Below are 20,309 nucleotides of genomic sequence, written 5' to 3' on the forward strand. Positions count from 1 at the left end.
ACCCCAACTCTGTAATCTTTTAGACCTAACTCACCTACACCTAATTTGACAGCAGTTTTTTAAAAACATCTTTTTCATGTCATACCAAAACATTTGACTTAGGTTTTGTAATAGCAATTCTCCCTTTTATGTTTCAATGATTTCTGCAATATTTAATTGTCACATACCAGTTTCAGAGCAAAGGCATTGATTCTTGGTAAGTGCTTAGTTTTGGTTGATCTGATGTGAGCAGAAACATGCCAAGTACCAGTGAAAAACTCAGTATTGCCACACATCTAGCACATCATGCAGATTAGCCGTTAACAAAGGAATGGAAAGTGGTAGTTCGTCAACTGTGTGAATGTGTACCCTCCATGGGTCTCACACAGAGGACTCACTTGACTCTAAAAATTTCATAAGAAAAAGCAAGCAAGAAACAGATGAATAAGAAACAAAGGGCTACCTGTTAATCTTTTAAATTTATTTTGCCTGGGTCTAAAAAATTCTGCCCATTACAAACATACACCTACTAGATGAAAAAATAGGTATTTTTAATTTATTGCACTTTTGGAAAAGTAGATGAAGAGTATTCTTTTTCTTGTGAATTAACTAAAAATGCAAAATCGTGACTAAATTGCAAGCTTATGGTTATCAAGTGTAATGGAAGCATGTTACACATTAAAATTATATTTATGACCTATCTTCATTTATTATTTACGTGGTGCTAAGACTGTTTTGTTGTTAGAGTAGATAATGCCATGGAAACGCCTGGAAAAAGTGCTTAAGGTACTAAATCATTTATACTGTGAATTTCATTGTAGTAAAATCAACAATAAGTTTGGAAATGTTTTTGTTCTGGTGAAAGAGTATTGTTACAGCGAGATTGATCCAATGTAGATGATTATATATTCAGGTCTTTCATATTCCAGGTTCCCTAACATAAACCATCCATGTGAAGCCCATCCATCATCTGTTACTTCATTCAGCTGTCAGAGGGTAGCATCCCTTGAGTTCAAAACAGGATATTCCCCAAGTTTTCTCCTTTTCCCACTTTTACTTCTGAAATATCTTTGTGCCCCAGATGTTGTTGTAAATCAGACAGAGTTTCAAATAGAACCTCCAGCCCTTGGGGTTGCTCTTGCTTTGCATGTGCTGTAGGATTTGTACATACGTCTTTACAACATGTTTGTGGGAAGGTCTTCTGTGTGGAGGAGTCCCTGAGGGAGTCAGCATCTTCTGAGGTGGGTCAGGGCTGGGGGAGCAAACTCTGTGACATTTCAGAAGTGTGGTCTTTGTTTTGCCTGCATGGGAACCCAGATGTTTATAACAGGAAAAGGATGATCTCTGTTTAGTTTAGAAACACATATCTACTTTACAAGTGTGTCTTCTAAGACATACCTGGCAGTAGGGAAGGGCCTCTAGCCCATCCCTTGGGACAAGCTGAAAAGATAATTAGTTTCCCCTGGGACTGCAAGAGTTCTTTGTCCTTGTGTGGCTCTCTGTTTTTTCTCTCTGTGTCCTGCTTCCCCTACCCCCTGATGCTGCCACACTACTACTCTTCCCCGATCCTTGAGCAAATCGCAGAGCTACAAACAATAATTGTGCCGACCAAAAATCCACACCTCCTGACCCCTTGTAATGAGCAGGAAATCTCTTCAGATTGTCTGGGAGTGGATTAGGTTTGACATACAAGAGGTAGAAGCCATTCTGTCACATTTTGAAACAGGGTCCTTTTTTATTTCCAGTAATTAAAAAAACAATTCTAACCTTTATCTTTCTTTTATCTGTAGTCCCTTTAGCTTGTGGCCCAAAATAATCACTGCTGACTGGTATCAGAAAAACTGTGGCTTGGACCCACCTTGCCCTGTTGAGGTTCTGTTTAAAGATATGAATGGCATTGGCTAGATGCTGCTGGTCCCATGAAAACTTGTTCCTTCTGATGGGGACAGTCCACTCTCTGTTGTTGGTGTGGAACCGTGGTTCCTGACCAGTGGGCAGCCGAAAGAGCTGCCTTAGTCACTGTATCACCAAGCAATTGCTCTGAGCCAAGCAGGGCCAGGCTAGGTTACAAGCCCAGATAACATGCAATCCCTGCTTTGAGCACTTCAGTAGGGGAGAAGGACAAGTGACCCAGATGCTGGCACATAGCAGCATAAGTCTGTGTAGGTTGTCTTGGAAGCAGAGAGGAGGGGCAGCCTTCCAGGTGGTGGACTGCCTCTGTCTTCTGGAAAGAGGCAATGCTGGGGTTGAAGCTCAGAGGTTGAGGAGATGAAGCCAGGTAATTACAGTGGGCACAGGTCAAGGGAATGGCCTATATATCAGGAATGATGGAGGAAAGGTTGCCTGGAAGGGCGCAGCAAAAGCTGAGTTGACAGTAGGCGAGAGCCAGGTTGGGAGGGGTTGTAGGACATATCAGGGGTCAGCAGTGGTGCTGTTGGTAGTGGGGAGCAGCCACAGAAGGATTTTCAGCAGGGAGAGCAGCTTGAATGTATTTAGGTCTCAAACAACCAGTTTGTTTTTTAAATATTTTATTTATTTATTCATGAGAGATGGAGAGAGAGAGAGAGGCAGAGACACAGGCAGAGGGCTCCATGCAGGGAGCCCGACATGGGACTCGATCCCGGGTCTCCAGGATCAGGATCTGGGCTGAAGGCAGCACTAAACCGCTGAGCCACCCGGGCTGCCCTCAAACGGCCACTTTGGAAGGCTGTGTGGACAGCTGATCGAAGGGAGTGGCTCTGTGGTCTTTTCTCCCATCTCAGCCCAGTTCATCTCATCTCCTGTGGTTGCTCTTTGATTCTCCTCAAGGACCCTGTGGTGTCTACTATGTGGAGAGTTCAGGACCCCCGTGGTCGCTTGGCTGTGACTTGCTGTGGCCTGCGGGCGGGAGAATCTTGGGAGTTCTGCTCCTCTAACTCCTAGACCACAGGGTGACCAGAGGCCCTGGGGCTGCAGTAGACACACACGGCAGTAACTTTGCCTTCTCTTCACCTTCTGAATGGAAGCAGCACGGCAACTGTGGGGGCTTTTCACAGATCACATCCACCAAATAAGAAATGGGTAGACAATGCTGCTGTCTTCGAGATTGCAAATTTTCATTTTGGGCACGTTTGGGGTTTGCCCTGTGATTTCTATTGTCACCTTAACTGCTCCTTCTCAGGAGTTCAGGCTAACTGGAGTGCTAGAGATTCACTCTTATCTTATTCCACCCAGGTTTTATTACATTTATGGCTCATATGTTTTAAAATTCATCAGACATCTCTCCTGTTCTTTGGCTGACCTGCTTTACCAGCCCACTCTGACTTGTCGGTGATGTATTCCAGCGGGGCACGGACAATGAGGCCTGTCCCCTCTGTGACATATTAAAGAGAGAAGGAACAAAAGAGCCGTCTTTCCTCAGAAATAACGAGTCCTAATGGAAATATTGAAGGCACTAATTAATCGTGGCTCTTCTTTTATAAATTACTGATTGAAGCTTGTTCTGCATGTGGAAGCCAGAGATACAATACATCCAGACTTAACTCTAGATTTTTTTTTTTTTAAAGAAATGGAAAGAAAAAGCATTCTGGAAAGTAAGGATGAAACAAAAGGAGCTAATTCCATAAGTGGGCAAGGTTTCCTCTAATTTCTTCCTTCTGTGTGTTCTAAGATAGCTTTTGTTTTGTGCAGAAGCACAGAGTAGTTGCCAAAATTCTATTGTAAAAGGTGGTGACTCACACTGCCGGTGAGAAGTGCAAGGATCTAATGGATATATTCGAAAATGTTAGTGGGAATCAACAGTAAGCCAACAGGGCTTTGATGGACATATATTTTATTGATGACATACAGCCATTGTCTTGGCTCCCCAAAAGATCCAATAAGTTTGGAGCTTCAACTGACTTTTTAAAATTCATTTAGTCATCAAATATTTACAGATGGTCGACCATGTGTCACACCCTGTTGCTAAATTATGAAGTTTTGTATCTAACTTCATGGGTTTTATCTGATGCCTGAGAACGCTTAGCTATTTATATTAACTGTTTGATATTTCATCAACCAACAGCAACAATAATGAAGCATTTTAACATATCCAGATGCTTGTTTCTTGCACAAACTCTGAGAGTTTGTCAGGGTAGACCAGTAGTATTAACTCCTAGACTTGGGGTACACGGAAGGCACCGCAGAAGTGGTGCTGTTTGTATTTTTCCCTTAATCACTTGGAGATCTCTACTTGGAGGAGACAGTCTGTGGCTCCTCTTTTAATTTGGGTAAAGCAGACCACCTACCTTGCAAAAGTGATTGTATTGGTCATTGGAGACATTTTAGTTTCTTGCTGAGAGATACACTAAAAAAGATTTTACCAAGATTTATTAAATGGTGTTAATGATGTTGACTCTGTGTTGATTATGTCTGTGATTCTTTCACTTAGAGGCAGCTTGTTTATGGAGCTACCATGAAGTACATACAGCTGTGGTGAGAGGTGTGCCTCTCTTCTGTAAAGTAGGAGAAGGACCCTTATGACGGGAGGCAGGAAAGGGGAATCAGTGCAATGCCCAGACCACAGGCACACACACTCAGGAAAATCACTGGTAGTGAAGAGCACATACAGAGCTTGTCCATCTGGACTGTGATGGTCTTAAAATAGCTGCATACCCCTAGGAAAACATATACCCCCCAGGGATTCGGGGAGTCCTACTGAAGATCACCGTCTTGTGGATGAGATAAGCTTATCCTGAGTGGTTGGAGGGGAGTGGGGAACCTGAGAGGGGCAGGTTTGGGTTTGTGTATGTGAAACAGTGTTCCTGAGCCAAGGACTGTGTGCAAATCACAAAGGCCCCCTGAGGTGGGGTAGCCTGCTCTTGTCACATGACATCATTAATTTAGAAAATACAGCCACACCAGGGCTTTGCCTTTTGTTTCCAAGCAACGCCTTTCTAAACTACATTTATAGTAAGTTTTGTCTCCCTCTGCTGGCATAAGTCATTACTGCCGACTACTTTCCTTTTCACTTGCAGTGCTAAAAAGACCTTCGAGATCACAAATGTAGGTTATTGGTGTTGTCACTCATTTGGCATAAAACTAACATATATATGACAAAACCTTTTGCTTCTGCATAGCACATTGTCTAAAATAACTCCTTACATTGGTTTGGCCTTTGTCTTTGACTGATAGACTTTCTTTAGGGGTGGAATATGGCCTAGGGGCTTTCTTTGGTTGTGCGTTTGGCCTTCCTGCCAAATTGTCCCTTGGGACAATTATTGAAATGCAGTTTAGTTTCCTATACTCTTCAAGCTCAAATTAATGACACATGATATCCCCCTACCCACCCCAACACTTTTTTAGTGTCACACCACAAAAGGTGCCTTACCTTTATTGCCCACAGTTCTGTATACTTCTGTGTTACATGGGCCTGGAGGCTGAGGTCTGGACTCTGTGGTGGCAGGTTCAGGGGGTCTTGGTTGAGGGTTTGGTGTTGCTACCAGGTGCTCAGGTAGGACTTCTGTGTCCACCAGCGTGAGAGGTGGACTTTTTCAAAGACCCCTTTCTGCTTCCTCTTTGCATCCCTGTTATTTCCATTGGTCCCTCCTTCCTGGAAATTTTCTATCCCCTTGCCTTCTATTACATTGAACTTGGCAAATTCTTTTCTTTGAAGTCACCTATTTTTTGCTTTTCCTCCTTTTCCTCCTTTGAGCCCCAAACTATTAGATGTTCCCCAACATTTTATCCACAGACTCTGTTTTCATCTTGAAAAATGTCAGGAGAAAAAAAAAATCTCAGGTCCCCTACCTGTCATCTTCTATATAGATTCTCTCAAAGTCCTGTCTCCAGCCTGGAATTTCCCCCACACCATTGTCCTCCATGTCCAGCAACACGGGGCTACTCTCCTTTGGAGCTTTTCCTGCCATCTCAAACTCAGCATGTCTAAAGTGAAACCTGTCTTTTTATCTCCTCAGGTTACCATTCTTTCGTGATGAATGTCCCTTCCACTGTTCAGGATGCCTGCCTGTATAAGTCATTCAAGTCATCACTGGCTGCTTTCCCTCCTTTGCCTCTTGTGTCTATTTTTGGCTTCCAGATCCTTCAGCCCAGTCTCTAGAACTATTCATTCCTTCCCATTTTCATTGCTAGGATTTGGGGCTCAGGCTTTCATTATTGCTTGCATGGGTATTGTTGGCCCTTTTACATCTCTTTGTGTCCTGTCTTCTTGGATTTTAGAAATCTGCCTCTTCAGAAATACTTGGTGGTTTCCTGCTCCAGAAACTGACATTTGTTGTTAGCCAGCCTTCTCTCTCTCCCCACATTCTGACCCTTCTAGGGCACCTGATGTGATCTCTTCCCAGCCCTCAAGTGTTTCCTGGTGCCTGACATGATCTAGAACATTCTCTGTGTAGCTGCCCCTTTTCATTTCCCAGTTCTGTCTGCCTTGTGAGTCCTGGCTCAAGTCTCCATTTCTCTGTAAAGAGTGTCTCGCTTGTGCCTATCCCTCTGGAACTGCATAGTCATGATCATGCTACTGTGATGGTGAGTCAGGTATCGTCTTGTGATGTGTTTTATATTATGGCCTAGCCATTTGATCCTGTACTCTTCTTTAATCTTTCAGAAGTATCTGTCTTTTCTGCAAACTCTAGGTATAAATGGTGCTGTGCACACAGTTGACATTTTAGAGATGCTTGTTGAATTAGAATGGTGAGATGGCAAGCACGATCTCGGGTCAGAAGTTGGCACTCAGTGATCTTGCCAGCTCTCATGATCCCTTTTTACAGTCCTCAGATTTCAGATGGACTGTCTCACTTGTATGTGTGTGTGTGTGTTTTAGTTGCAGATCCCTAGTGTGAAGGGCTTTGATTTTGCTAAGCAGCATCTGGGTCAGCACAATAAAGACGACATATTGATTATTCATGAGCCAGCACCACTGCCGGGACCTGTGAAGGACCACACCACACCTTCTGAAAATGGAGATGTGCCGAGCCCGAAGGCAAAGATCCCTTCTAAGAATGTCCGTCACAGAGGAAGGTTCTTATCGGTCTTTCTGTATTGTTCTCTATCACAGAGCATGTTTCCCTTTTCAGTTTGTCAGTTTCCAGTATCAGAAGAACTGATGGTGAGTATTCCCTGGGTCTACAGCCCAGGAGACTGGCAACTGCTTGTCCAAAGTCAACAAACCCAAGGGCTCCCAGTCTGCTCCAATGGACTACCAGAGGAGGCCAGATGCTTTGGTGGTTCCCCCTGAAAATTATTAGGTATTGCCTAGCTCGAGTGTGTATTCTGGGGTGATCATTCTGGGCCCTCTGGAGATGATAGCAGAAGTAATGTATAGAGAGTGCATGACACATAATACACGCTCAGCCAGTATAGTGGCTTTGCCCTTGCTGTTATGCTAGCGTCTGGCTATGACTTCGTTGCTTTGTCTGCAGGTGACTTTCATCACATCCTTTTTTCTTTGCTTGCTTTTCCTCTGGCTGTCTGTGTTGTCACCCTCGTTAGCATGTTTCCTTGGACTCAGCCCCGCTCCTCCCTGCCCAGCTCCCCATTCCCAGTGTATTTCCATTCCTCCTATCAAAGAAAAGTACACGAAGGACTGTGTATTAACACCCACCTAGAAGTCCCCATCACCCTCTGATCCTGGGAGAAGGGCTGTAGCTTGGTCAAAGTTCAGAATCAGGCTTTATGCAGCTGACTTTAGATCTCAGCACAATCACACGAGGGTATAGAAGCCTCAAATTATCAGCCTTCCTTTGAGCTTTGAACTCCAAATCTTGATTCCCTGCGAAGAGAGAAGAAATGTGTGATCATACCAACATTTGAAACGCTGTCACAATTTCTGACTTACCAGAAAACCTACCCCGGGGGTTCTGGCCTAGTTTTAACAATTGAATGGATGTTACACCATGATCTTTACAAAAGAAAATGAATTATGTAGAGAGATGTTATTTGCTTAATCATCTTGCAGGCTAAGAATAAATCAAATCATTAAAGACTTGAATATGTTAGTATAATTTTGCCAAGTTTTTTTTTTTTCCTCTTCCTTGGTTATCTCATCCTCAACATTTAGACATAACATTTCAATAGTCTGCATTGTTAATGTAGGACTGTAGCATCCCTCAGGAGCACAAAGAGAAGGGCTGCTAACCTGTTAATGATTCTCATTAGCCTAGTGCGGCCTGGTGCTGTGTCACCTGGTTTTTTATATATAGACTCAAAGCTCAGGGGTGATTGTTGCTTTTGTGTTGTAAGTATAGGTGTCTCCCAGAGCTGTGGGATTCTGTGGGGTGACTGTAGGACCACCCTGGGTTCCTAGGAATTCTGCAGTCCCAGTTGACCTGGAACCAGGCCTGAACTCCACATCTTCTGATATAGCCTCTGCCAGACCCAGACTGGAATCCAGGGCCCTGGTAACCATCTTCCAGGGACCGTCCTCCAGAAGGGCACTTAGCTTCCTAGCATTTGTTGGAATGCAGCCTATTAAGCCATATAAGCCATGTTATACTGTGTCCTAGAGGGGACCATGTGCTGTCAATGTGTTCCTTGAAGATGATTTTGTAGACTGTCTCATTTCTGTCTGTTTAACCTGGAAGCCTGACTTCTACATTGAAATTAATGTGACCTCTCCCCCCTACTCTGCCCCCACCGAGACCAGGTCCTTTCTTTCTTTTTCCTAATGTTTGCATTTGTTTTGTGACTGCAGAGTTTCTCCCTCGGATGCTGACTCTACTGTAAGTGAGGAGTCCAGTGAGAGGGATGCAGGAGACAAGACGCCAGGAGCGGTGAACGATGGCCCATCCCACAGAGCCCCACAGAGCGGTCTGTGACTTTTCTCATTCTCCACGTTAAACATAGTTAATTATGAGATTCCAATAGGATAAGACTTTACGCTACTTCAAATGTTAAACATTAAAAAAAAATCTGCAGTGGAATATTCATCATCCATATGGTGAATTTCTCAGCATCGACTGTCACCATCTAATATGTTGTACTGGTGTCTGTGTTGAGGCAGGAGATTATGCTAGAAGTTAGGGATTCACTCAAATATGTTTTGAGGTTAATAGCGACATTCCATTCTGGTTTAGAGTCCTAATGGTTTTCCTCCCTGAAGAAGGAGGAATCAAAGTAAAATCAGAGTCTCAAGAACTGCCTCTGGAACTTAGTGACCTTCTGAGGATCCAATTCTAGATTTTTCTCAGCTGTCACTGCCAGAAAGTCGTTTATCATGGGTGAGCAAATGCATCGTGTTTGGTCCTTTTCCTACATCACTGTTCCCGCAGGTACTTCAGTGTGATTGAATCGTGTAGCATACTTGTATCTGTAGTCAGTGGCTTTCAAGGCCAGGTCTGAAACAAACTTCATGTCCATCCCAAAGGGCTTTACCGTGGAGCTCATGCTCTCTATATGTGTTGCTGAAGCGAGCACAAGCTCATGCTCTCTGATAAAACTAAGCCCATAGGTCTAACTAGACTTAGAGGCATTTTTTGGTGTGATGGCAAGGTAGTTTGGATTTAGTTTAATAGGTTCTGTTAAATAAATGTGCAACTACAGCTCTTGTATTTGCTGGCGTTTTATTTATATTTCAGGAGTGTTTCGGTAATGCAAAGAAAAGTGGGATGCCTCAGGATATTATTTTTAATAGTAATTTTTATACTTAAACATTTGTCATCACAAATTTCTTTGTTTGAAATGCAGTACAGAATGAACCATATTCTATAAAGGAAGGGAATCTAGCTGGAAGCCAGAGGGCCTGATCTATCACTGTCATGCTTGTGACCTTGCAAGTCCCTTAGCCTTTGGGGCTTCTGTGGGACTAAACTAGCTCATTTTTGAAATTCCTTCCAGCTCTTTTTTGATGTTAAAGAAAATCCCTTTAGAATAAGGGAAGAGTTTTTTCTTTGGATCCAGTTTCACAGAATCTTAGAAGTTATTTAGCACCATGGTAACAGGTGCTCTGTTTCAGATAGACTGGACTAAAATCTAATTTTGATCCCAGCAAGGAAATATTTGGGGGGGGGGCGGGGAAGGATCAGCTCTGGAGTTTCTCAGTTTCTGTTTATTGCTTATCTGAGAAAATCTTTTAGTTCCTACATTTAATCCCTGACAGTATTAGTATATTCTGCGTGGCTAACAAAAATAAAAAATCACTATCAACATATATTCAGAATCCAGGTAGTAAAGCATGTCAGGTGTGGGGCTGAGTTGCCTGTGGAAGGAGGCAAGTGCACCAGATGTTCTTGTGAGTTCTAGAAGCTTAACTGCTGCTATTATGATTTGGAGAGACACCATAATCTCTATGTTATTTTCATGTTTTAGGAAGAGGATTTTCTTACTCTACATATCAATTCGCTTAGAAGATTTTATTTGTTTCTTGAAGGCTGCCACGAAGGCATTTTAGCTTGCATAGAACTTAGTTGAATACCCTATAGAAAAGATTGCGTTTTTAATCATAGCTTTTGAATTATTTTGTAAATCATGTAAAAATCCTTCTTTTGTGGCAAGTCATAGTTGCTTGAGAACCATTTGGTCCCATCCTCCATGTTGCCTTGGGACCAGTGTTCTCTCTTACACAGCAGGTGGCATAGCCACTGGGTCCCTTCCAACTCCTTGGCGAGGCGCTCTGTGGATGTCACAAGTCATCTGACATATTCAGGACCCACATTGCAGTGATAGCTGATGAAAGAGTATTGTTTTGGTTTTGGTCTATTAGAGGTTGTGCTTTATTCTTGGAAGGTGGCTAAACCATGCCGCATATATGACTATCCACGGACCATTATGAGGTTATCAACTCAGATTGTCACTCTGTTTGGTTATCGAGGTTTGAGAATAAGTCATATTGCTACCATGGGCTCCCATGTAGAGTTGTGAAGAGCGAGATGAGATAGGGCAATGATGTACCTTCCTCAAGTAAAGGCAGTGGCACTCAGGCTGTTACTGTCTGTGGTGTCCTTGCGTAATTTCCATTCCCCCTCCTCTGTCATCAGGAATCCACCCAGTAGGTAAGGGCTACGAAACGTGTGTGCAAGGGTGTGATTTTTGAGTAGTTGGAACATCATTAATGAGAGTTCCACAAATTCCGAATTCTAGAATGGAATTATAGAGGTCTCAGTTGGAACTAAGCTGACATCTACTTTGGCAAGTGCTAAAGAGTTTGCAAAGTGGGGGTGCCTGGGTGGCTTAGTTGGCTAAGGCATCCAACTCTTGATTTTGACTCAGGTGGTGATCTCAGAGTCCTGGGATTGAGCATCGCAGCAGGCTCCATGCTTAGTAGGGAATCTGCTTGAAGATTCTTTTCCTCTGCCTCTTTCCATTTGTTCTCTCTCTCAAATAAATCAATAAATCTTAAAAATAAAAACACCCAGGGAGCACCTGGGTGGCTCAGTTGGTTAAGCATCTGCCTTTGGCTCAGGTCATGATCCCGGAGTCCTGGTATCGAGGCCCACTTTGGGCTCCCTGCTGAGCAAGGAGTCTACTTCTCCCTCTGCTCCTTCCCCACTCATGCTCTCTCTCACTTGCTCACTCTTGAAAAAATAAGTAAAAAATCTTTAAAAAAAAGGAGTTTTCAAAACAAATTGATAGTTTTAGTGAGATTGCAGGGCAGCTGTTTTGACTACCTGTAACATCTAAGTTTTTCAGGTATAATCGTGGAGCACTCATGAAATGATTGAGGTTATAAATTAGAATTCTTTGCATTATGGCAGATTCCCAGAGGCTTTTTGAGGTAACATTTTATAAACTTAGTCCAGGTCATTTAGTCCTGCCTTCGGCAAATGTTTGCTCAGAGCCTATGTTGGGGGAGGTGCCAGACAGGATGAAGACAGAAAGAGAAATGGGATCCTTGCCTCACAGGATATAAATGGGGGCCACGGGCCTTAGTGATAATGCACTTGGACTATATTCACCTATAGATAATGAAATTAGTATTTAAGAGTATTCTGTTGCTTAAGCATTTTAACAGTGCATATTTTCCTACCCTCTGCCATTCTGCATTGTTGATGTTATCCTATACTCTATCATGACAATTTTTTTGTTTTGTTTTGTAATATTGGCATAGAAATGGGTTTTAATCCAGAGTCTCTAATTGACCTCAAGGAAGATGCACAAAGATTAATCTCTCTGTATACAGTTGTACTTTCCAGTGGTTATTATTGTCCAGGTCATTTAAAAAAATTATGCAATATGTAGCAAACAATAAAAATAACCCAGATATCTATACATAGAGATATATAGATATGTATCTCTCTATATATTTTAGAATTATGTATATTAGAATGGTTGGGTTCTGAGTAGTGTAGAAGCTTGAGGATTGGGATGCCTGAGTGGCGCAGCCGTTGGGCGCCTGCCTTCAGCTCATGTCATGATCCCAAGATTCGGGATTGAATTCCGCATCGGGCTCCCTGTTAGGAGCCTGCTTCTCCCTCTGCCTGTGTCTTTGCCCCTCTCTCTCTCTCAGAGTGTGTCTCTCATGAGTAAATAAATAAATCTTAAAAAAAAAAAAAAAAAAAAAAGAAGCTTGAGGATTTCCTGGGCTTCTCCTGCTTCTGTGATTGCACTTGGTGAATTACAGAGTGACGAGCCATGACCAAAGTTGGGGGCCGGAATGGGGCACAGACTGGAGCTGGTCACAGGCCTGCAGCTCCTAGGTACCCAGGCAGGCAGATAGCACTGTGGGAGGGGGAGGGGTGCATGTTCTTTCTTTGTCATCTGTGTCCCCTGGAGGAAATCAGATGCACCCTCCTGGAGGAAAAAATTGTTTCACCTTTAAGTGTCAGTAGCTTAATGGGCCCCCCTTTGTGACATTTGTTGCTGTGTTATAAGTTTGGGTTAGCCAGGCTAGGCTATCTGGTGAAGCTAATTACCTCCTTTTAGGCATTGTGCCTGCAATTTGAGTAGCTGCCACTGGATGAATGGTGGTGCCTGGCTGTGCTTGTGTTGCACAAATACGCTCCCTCTGGGCCCAGGGCAAGGAAAGAAAGCCCCAAATAGCCTGAATCCAGACAACTATGCCTCCTTGCTAAGAGAAGCGTCCTTCATTCACAGTTCTGTAAATCATTTCTAATCTTATAGGGTAATGAATGAATATAATTCACGTGGAGAGGAAGTGCAAAGACTTCTATACACTAATGTGCATGCATTCCTTACGAAAATAGCCGCTACTATTTCTTACTGTTTGGCTCAGTTCTATCTTGTTTTACATCAAGGAGAAACCTCTATATTTTCACTTGTGCTCAAGCTTTCCAACTTCACGCTTTTGTTTAAAAACAGATTCCACATGCTCTCACTCCTTCTCATGGCCTCTTGGTCATTTATTTTAAAGCAGTGTCCAGAGCATTCAGAGGGCGACTGTGGCTTATCAGAGGGAGCACTTCCAAGTAGCTCTGTTGTGCTCTCTCCATCTCTTCAGCCCTTCTGCATCTTTCTCTTTGCCTTTCTTTTTCCTTCAGAGATTTTTATTTATTTTTTGAGAGCGCAACGGTGAGCGAGCACATGAGCAGGGGGAGCAACAGAGACAAGAGGGCTATGTACCCACTGAGCAGGGAGTCTGACATGAGGCTTGATCTCGGGACCCCAGGATCATGACCCAAGCTGAAGGCAGATGTCCAACCAGCTGAGCTACCCAGGAACCCCCTAATTTTGCCTTTTTAAAACTAAAGCTTACTGGGATTATTTCTACTATAAAAGTCATACTCATTAGAGAAAATCCTCACATGAAAAAATGCAAGAAATTGAAGACCATCACCCATTATACCAAGATCCAGTGTCTTTTCTTTTTTGAAGTTCTGATTACTTTTCTAAAAAGTTCAAGTTACAGTAAAATATACATGCCTTACAGTTTCCCCCTTTGATAATTTTTCAGGGTACTTACTACTCTTCTTTTTTTAAAGTAGGAACGAATGCCCCGCAGGCAGCAGCTTTTTCTTCTCGTGGCTCTTCAGCTTAGTTTTCTTTCTGCATCAGAACCAAAAGGCCAGATGTGTTCATGGCAAAGCAGCACATGCCTGCATGTCCACACTCCCCTCCATCTTCTCCCTTTTCACCAGTATAATTGTATTGGTGACTAAATGTCTCTCTCTCTAAATGAGCACAGAAATTCAGATCTGCTGTCAGTGTTTTCCTCAAAGTTGTATAAGTCGGGTAGTGACAGACTGAGTGGCTCCTGCCCTTTCCTTTCCCTTCCTGAAGACTTTTAACCCCCTTTAACCAAAACAGGGCAAGTTTGGGCACCAAGTAGTGTAATGACCAATTATTTGCTATTTCTTTAGGATGGCTTTATTTATTTAGGCTTTTGCTTTTCCTTCTGCTCCAGGGCCACCGCTACCCAGTTCAGGCAATGAGCAGCACTCGTCAGCCTCCATCTTCGAGCATGTGGACAGGCTCTCCCGGTCCTCGGAGGCCAGCCGGCGGGTTCCCAATAAGATTCAGCTGATCGCCATGCAGCCCATCCCCGCACCTCCAGTTCAGCACCCTGTATTGGCTGACCGGGTGGCAGAAACCAACAAAATTAACAAAGAGGTATTTGTTGTACTTTTTTAAAAAGTACAAAATTAACAAAGAGGTATTTGTTGTACGTTTTTAAAAAGTACATTTATTTTTTTAAGAAGTCACATTCTGCTTTGATAAGTGCTTAAAAGCAGATGGAAATTTTGGTGTCGGGAAGTTACTAAAGGTAGGAGCTGCTGACAAGTATCTTCATTTTAAATATTAAATGTAGCTTTTGTTTAGCTCGATACTATTCACAGACGTTGTCAGGCATACTGGCAGATGTACGGAGAGGGAGTTAACGTAGAAAACCCAAGACTGCTCTCCTTCAGAAGTCCTGTTGTGGCCCTTGGCTGAGGTTTGGGAACTTATGTTTCTGAAACATTCCCATTGTTCCTAGACTGTTGATGCAAACAGTATGACTTATCTGAACATCTCTTTTCCTTCTGGGACTCTGGAATTTTGGTACAGGCTAGGCAGAGGGGGCCTGTTGGACCAGCCCCAGTATGAATCCTGGGCATTGCATTTCTAATGGGCTCCCCTGGTGGACAACATGTCACATGCGTTGTCACAATTCATTGCTGGAAGAATTAGGCACGTTCTGTGTGACTCTCCTGGGAAAGGTCTTCTAGAAGCTGGCACCTGCTTTCCTCTAGACTTTATCCCATGTGCCATTTCCTGTTGCTTTTTTTGATTTGCATTCTTGGGCTGTAATAGATGAGACTAATTCCTGAGTCCTTTGAGTTTTCCTGATGAACCTTTGAACCTGGGGTGGTCTTAGGACCACTGTAGCCTTTGTGATCCCTGATAGATCCACTCTGGCCCTAAGGATCTAGTAATATGTAGTAAAATCCTATTCCAGTGAATCCTGGAAGAGTGAGTTAGATCTGCTTCCCCCCTAAGATTTTGGGAACCAGAAGGCCAAGCCAGGTCACCATTAACTTGAACTTGAGAGATTTGACCTGGGCTGGATGATGAGTAGAGCGAAGGCCATTTAGGGTTGTGCATAAGGCAGCTTCATGCCTGTCCATTTCCTGCCTCTAAGAAATACCTGCTAGTGTTGTGAGTTCTGCTGGGGTGAAGTAGTAAGAAACTGGTACAGTTGCAACCCCCTACCCACTTTGTAGGTGATCCTTGAAGTCAATCATCTTACAGAAGTCCTGTCAAGAGTTCTTAGGGTTTTTTCTCTCTATGCCTCTTTGTCTTCTTGCTAAGAATGTGTGCTATGGGTTTAGGATGATGTGCATGCTCTCTGTTCACCAGTGCTGGGGAGCCCCAGCCCTGCACAGCCCCAGTCCTAACCCAGACCTGTCTCCATCAGTCCCGTGTGGCCTGTGCCTCTGTGCCTGCCATGTGTAAGTACCCCAAAGTGGATTCTCCATCTGGCAGACAGAAAGAAAATGTGCTCACCAGGCCTGTGATAGGATACATCTTCATGGTTTTCTTTAACTCTCTTTTTAAAATATGGTATTTGATGCAAACATAGGCTACGGGACCCAACTCCCCAGGGTGATGGGGCCCCCATGTGTGGGTGTGGCTGGCAATGTCACACCCTTTGGGGCCTCAGGAGCCTGGGATGGTGGTCTGGGGGAAAAGAACGCCCGCAGGAAGGCCTTCCCAAGATGCTATCTCTGCATGGGGGCCAGAAGCCTTTGGGAACATGCCATGTGTCTCCCCTCTCTTCCCTGGCCACACAGATCCAGACGGCGCTGCGGCACAAGTCCGAGATTGAGCACCATCGGAACAAGATCCGTCTCCGTGCCAAGCGCCGCGGGCACTACGAGTTCCCAGTGGTGGACGACCTGTCCTCGGGTGACACGCGCGAGCGGCACCGCGTGTACCGCAGGGCTCAGATGCAGATCGACAAGATCCTGGACCCCACGGCCAGTGTGCCCTCGGTGTTCATAGAGCCTAGGAAGAGGTGGGCATCCCCAGCAGGGCTCTCTGAGGTTTGCCTGTGGAGCCCCTGTGGCTTTGCTCCTTCACTGGCCTGCCTGTCCAATGGCCTCAGAACCCTGTCCCTGGGTTTTCTCTGCCTCCTTGAAGTCAACTAGTTGGAAATGGCAGTCACCTTTCCTGTCTCAGGTGGTCCTCTCCTCCCCCTCTCCCAGTACCTTCACCTCCTCTGCACATGCACCCAGGTTGGTTCTGGGTCCAGGTCCATTTCTTGTCCCGTAGCTGCCCTCAGAGTCTTGGGCTCTTGGTCTTCCAGACCCCTACCCCCCAAGGCACATGCATTTTCTCTAATCATTGTTCTCATTTATGTCTTGCTCTGTTCATCACCTATAATGGCTTTGGTTCCCTGCCATGTGAAACCCGTGTTCCTATAACAGGTGGGGGGGGGGGGACCCGGGCTCTGCATTCTGGCTGCTTTTTCGCCATCCAGCAGTGTAGACAACATCTCTCCAAACATTCATCTGCTTCCTGTTTCTCAGGATGGTGGAGTCTGCACCTCACACCCTCTCCCCATATCCCTCCCCTCTGCAGATCCTGCTTGTTCTGCAAGACCCACTTCATTCACTGTATAGCCAGCCACATCAGTAGCTTGCATTGACCTTGCCCTTTTCTGAATGCCTGGGAAAATCATGGTTCTAGGTTACCTTATATGATTCTCTATTGTTCCACGAGTTTAACATGCTCAGGTAGACTATGGCGTCCTTATAGCAGAGTCTGTGTCTTACACATTGTTTATATCCTGTGAGGTCTTTACTACAGAGGCCAGCATATCCCAGATGCTCAGAAAATACTTGTTTAGTTAATAAGTTACTGGAAGATTTGTTTCCTATGAGGATAACCTTTTCTTTTTCCCCTGGAAGCTCCAGGATAAAACGGTCTCCCAAACCACGCCGGAAACACCAGGTCAACGGCTGCCCGGGAGATGCTGAGAAGGATAGACTCATTACCACAGACAGTGATGGCACTTACAAAAGGCCCCCCGGTGTCCATAACTCTGCCTACATTGGTTGCCCAGTATGTAATGTTGCCTCTTGTTTCTGAAATCAGGGTGGGGTGACTCTTAGGGAAAGGAGGATGGACAGTGGTGGCTATAGCCCTGTGTGGTGGCATTGCCAGATGACTGGCGCTCCAGGGCCAGCTAGGCCGTGAGGCATGGGACGTGGCGGGGCTGATGGGCTGCCCCTTTGAGGGGAGATGGGAGTCACAGAGACCAGTGGGCTGCTGAGTGAGCCCCCTGGGAAATGCAACTCTTGTCTCTGTCCTTTCTGTATGCAGGCCCTGTTTTCTTATGTTTTGGAATGGGCATTCCTTGAAGTTAACTGGAAAACAGAAGGGTTTTTGTTTGTTTGTTTGTTTGTTTGTTTGTTTGTTTTTTATCTTCCCCTGGTCAGAGAGTTGTTTGGATTTCTTGGAATAGGAGGGATATTTACTGGCCTGCTAAGAAGATATTTGATTTGTGTGTGTATGTGTGTATATATATAATTTTAATGGAAGAAAAAGCTTAATGGAAATTAAGAAATACAGAATTAAATATTTTTGTTTTCAAACTGAAAGAGGCACACTCCAAATTGCTTAACGTGTTAAAGGCAGACACTGATAGCATGAACACACACATACACAGACCTCATTGAGTAGGGAAGAAAGGGCTAGCCTCTCCAAGAGTCTGTGAGAAATACAGTCACAAAGACACCCCAAGACAGAGCAGGAGTGCCAGATGTGGCTAACTTCAGCAGTGCCAGGACACACAGTGGACACCTGTAGCCTTGTGCAGGATGCAGTCCCGGCTCGTTGCACAAAACCCCTTCCTCCTTCCGGAGACACACTTACAGAGGCATCCTTGTTTAGAGAGAAATTAGCGAGAAAAGAAAAAAACCCAACAACATCCTTGGAGAAGGGGTTTGTGATGTCCATGATCACTTTGGATAGTGCTTGTGCAGTCAGCCATTGTCTGCTAATTACACAAATAACTAACCCTGAAAGTTGTGAAACCTAATTACACAAATATGTCAAACACCACACTGACACTGGGGCTATCACTGAATCATGATCATCTGAAAAAAAAAAAAAACAGACTTCCTTGGCAACCTTGTGCATTTCTAGTATCTGTAAAGACTGGGTAAGCCTGCTTGTCAGGATTGGTGCAGTCCCAGATTGGTGCAGAACGTTGGTGCAACGTTCTACAGATTAGGCTGCTTTGCTCCTGAATGGTATGAATCAGGTCCTTTTGGAAGGCTGTGAATGAATTTCTAAAATAGGGGAGCCCGCACTGGCAGTTCTTACAGCAGATGGTGCTCTTGTACTGCTCTTGTGTTTTGGGCAGGTGGTTGTCTGGGCGACTGTGTTGCTTCGCTTCATTTGGGGAGGACAGTCCCCTTGGTTCCCCAGACTGGTCACTTGAAGCTTTGACTTTTGTCTCCCAAGGGGACTTTCAGGCCTGATGTGTGAAACCAATGAATAGAAGAAGGGGGCATTCCTCCTTCCCCCTCTCTTCCCTAGCCAGCCAGAGCTCATTCTCTTAAAGCAAATTTGCACAAGTGGTGTTTCAATCCCCTCCCTTCTTTTTTTTTTTTTTTTAAGTAGCTGTGAGTTCCATCATCTGATGCCATTGGGTCTTGTGTCTTCCCCTTACTCTCCATTTGTCTTCATTGGTAATCTGAAATCTGGCTGCCTTCAGGGGGCCCTGGATCATCTTTTCACTTTTTGCTTTTTCTCTTAGCAGCAAGCGCAGAAGTTCCTCCTTCAGCTGGTGGAAAGAAACCCTTCCCTGGAGAGCGCCACCTCAGTCAGCTGGTCTTTTTCAGAGATTCCCTAAAATGAAATTTTTCTCAGATGGACTTTTTAGTTTCTGAACAAATTCTGAAACACATGCGCTCAAAGATAATGCCTTTTTGTGGAACTCACTTTTTCTTAGGTAGTATTTCATCTTGAAGATGATATGACACCTACATATTTTTTTCTTAAATTGTACATTTTACCCTCAAAGTATCTTCTCATTGTAAGCTCTGTTTTCCTAGGGTGAAAGAAATATTCCTGGATTTCTTGGCAACTAGCATTACCATGATAATTTCAGTGTTAGGATGCTATGGCTGTCAGGCCAAATCCGGCCAGCTACCAGTTTTTGTGAAGTTTTATTGGAACACTGTCACACCCATTCATCTGCGTGTTCTCTCTGGCTGTTTTTGCTGAGTGGTAGAGTTCCCTTACAGAGCAACAGACTCTATATGACTCAGCGAGCCTAAGATTTTTGCCATTTGGCCTTTACAGAAAAGGTTTGTCTACCGCTGATCTAATTTATCATCCAAACCTGACACCTGAGAGAATGATAGAAGGCTCTGTTAATGATTATATTGGGATAGCAGGCATTAACTGAGCTTGTCCTGGGCCAACCCGTGTATCTGATCGCACTCATAATTACCCACAAAGGATTGAAAAATAGGCATCAGAATACATCCTCTCTGATGATTGAAGGTTAAAAAAAAAACCTTCCTCTGTATTTCTCAGGAATGATAGGTGGGTGCGTATCTGTACAAAGGAAGCAAATTGACTCATGAAATTATCAGACAGAGATTCAAGAGCTCAGAATTCAAATTCCAGTAGGGATCCTGGATAAATCTTAACTTCTGTAGACCACTATTATCCATTTATTAAGTACCACCTATGTGTGAAACACCGTGCAGATGTTGGGATAGAGAGATGCGAACAAGACCTCTTCTTGGCCTATAAGTTGCTGGTAGCAGAGCCTGCCGTATGAGGAGGCTGTTAAGAGGAAGAAAGAACAGGAAAACAGGAAGTTCTGACATCATGGCTCCGTAGCTCTTTGCCTTCTTGGCAGGATTCATGAGTCCTGCCTTCACAGCTTCAGAGTGTATTTCTTGCTATAAAAGTTGAACCATTGGAATCTCAGTTCAGGCTCGCTTTTTTTTTTTTTTTTT

At 44.1% G+C, this 20,309-nt stretch overlaps 1 protein-coding gene across 1 annotated transcript in view; it reads left to right on the forward strand.

Annotated features, from left to right (window-relative positions):
• Window positions 1-20,309, forward strand: part of KIAA1549 (KIAA1549 ortholog) — a 138,333-nt gene that overhangs the window by 82,925 nt on the left and 35,099 nt on the right. Inside the window, exons 11-15 of the mRNA XM_072762919.1 lie at window positions 6,776-6,972; window positions 8,645-8,760; window positions 14,249-14,454; window positions 16,119-16,342; window positions 17,238-17,391. Of these exons, the coding sequence (XP_072619020.1) occupies window positions 6,776-6,972; window positions 8,645-8,760; window positions 14,249-14,454; window positions 16,119-16,342; window positions 17,238-17,391 (897 nt within the window). The remainder of the gene's footprint in view (window positions 1-6,775; window positions 6,973-8,644; window positions 8,761-14,248; window positions 14,455-16,118; window positions 16,343-17,237; window positions 17,392-20,309) is intronic.

This window comes from Vulpes vulpes, chromosome 7 (assembly GCF_048418805.1).
Source record: "Vulpes vulpes isolate BD-2025 chromosome 7, VulVul3, whole genome shotgun sequence".
Lineage (NCBI taxonomy): Eukaryota > Metazoa > Chordata > Mammalia > Carnivora > Canidae > Vulpes > Vulpes vulpes.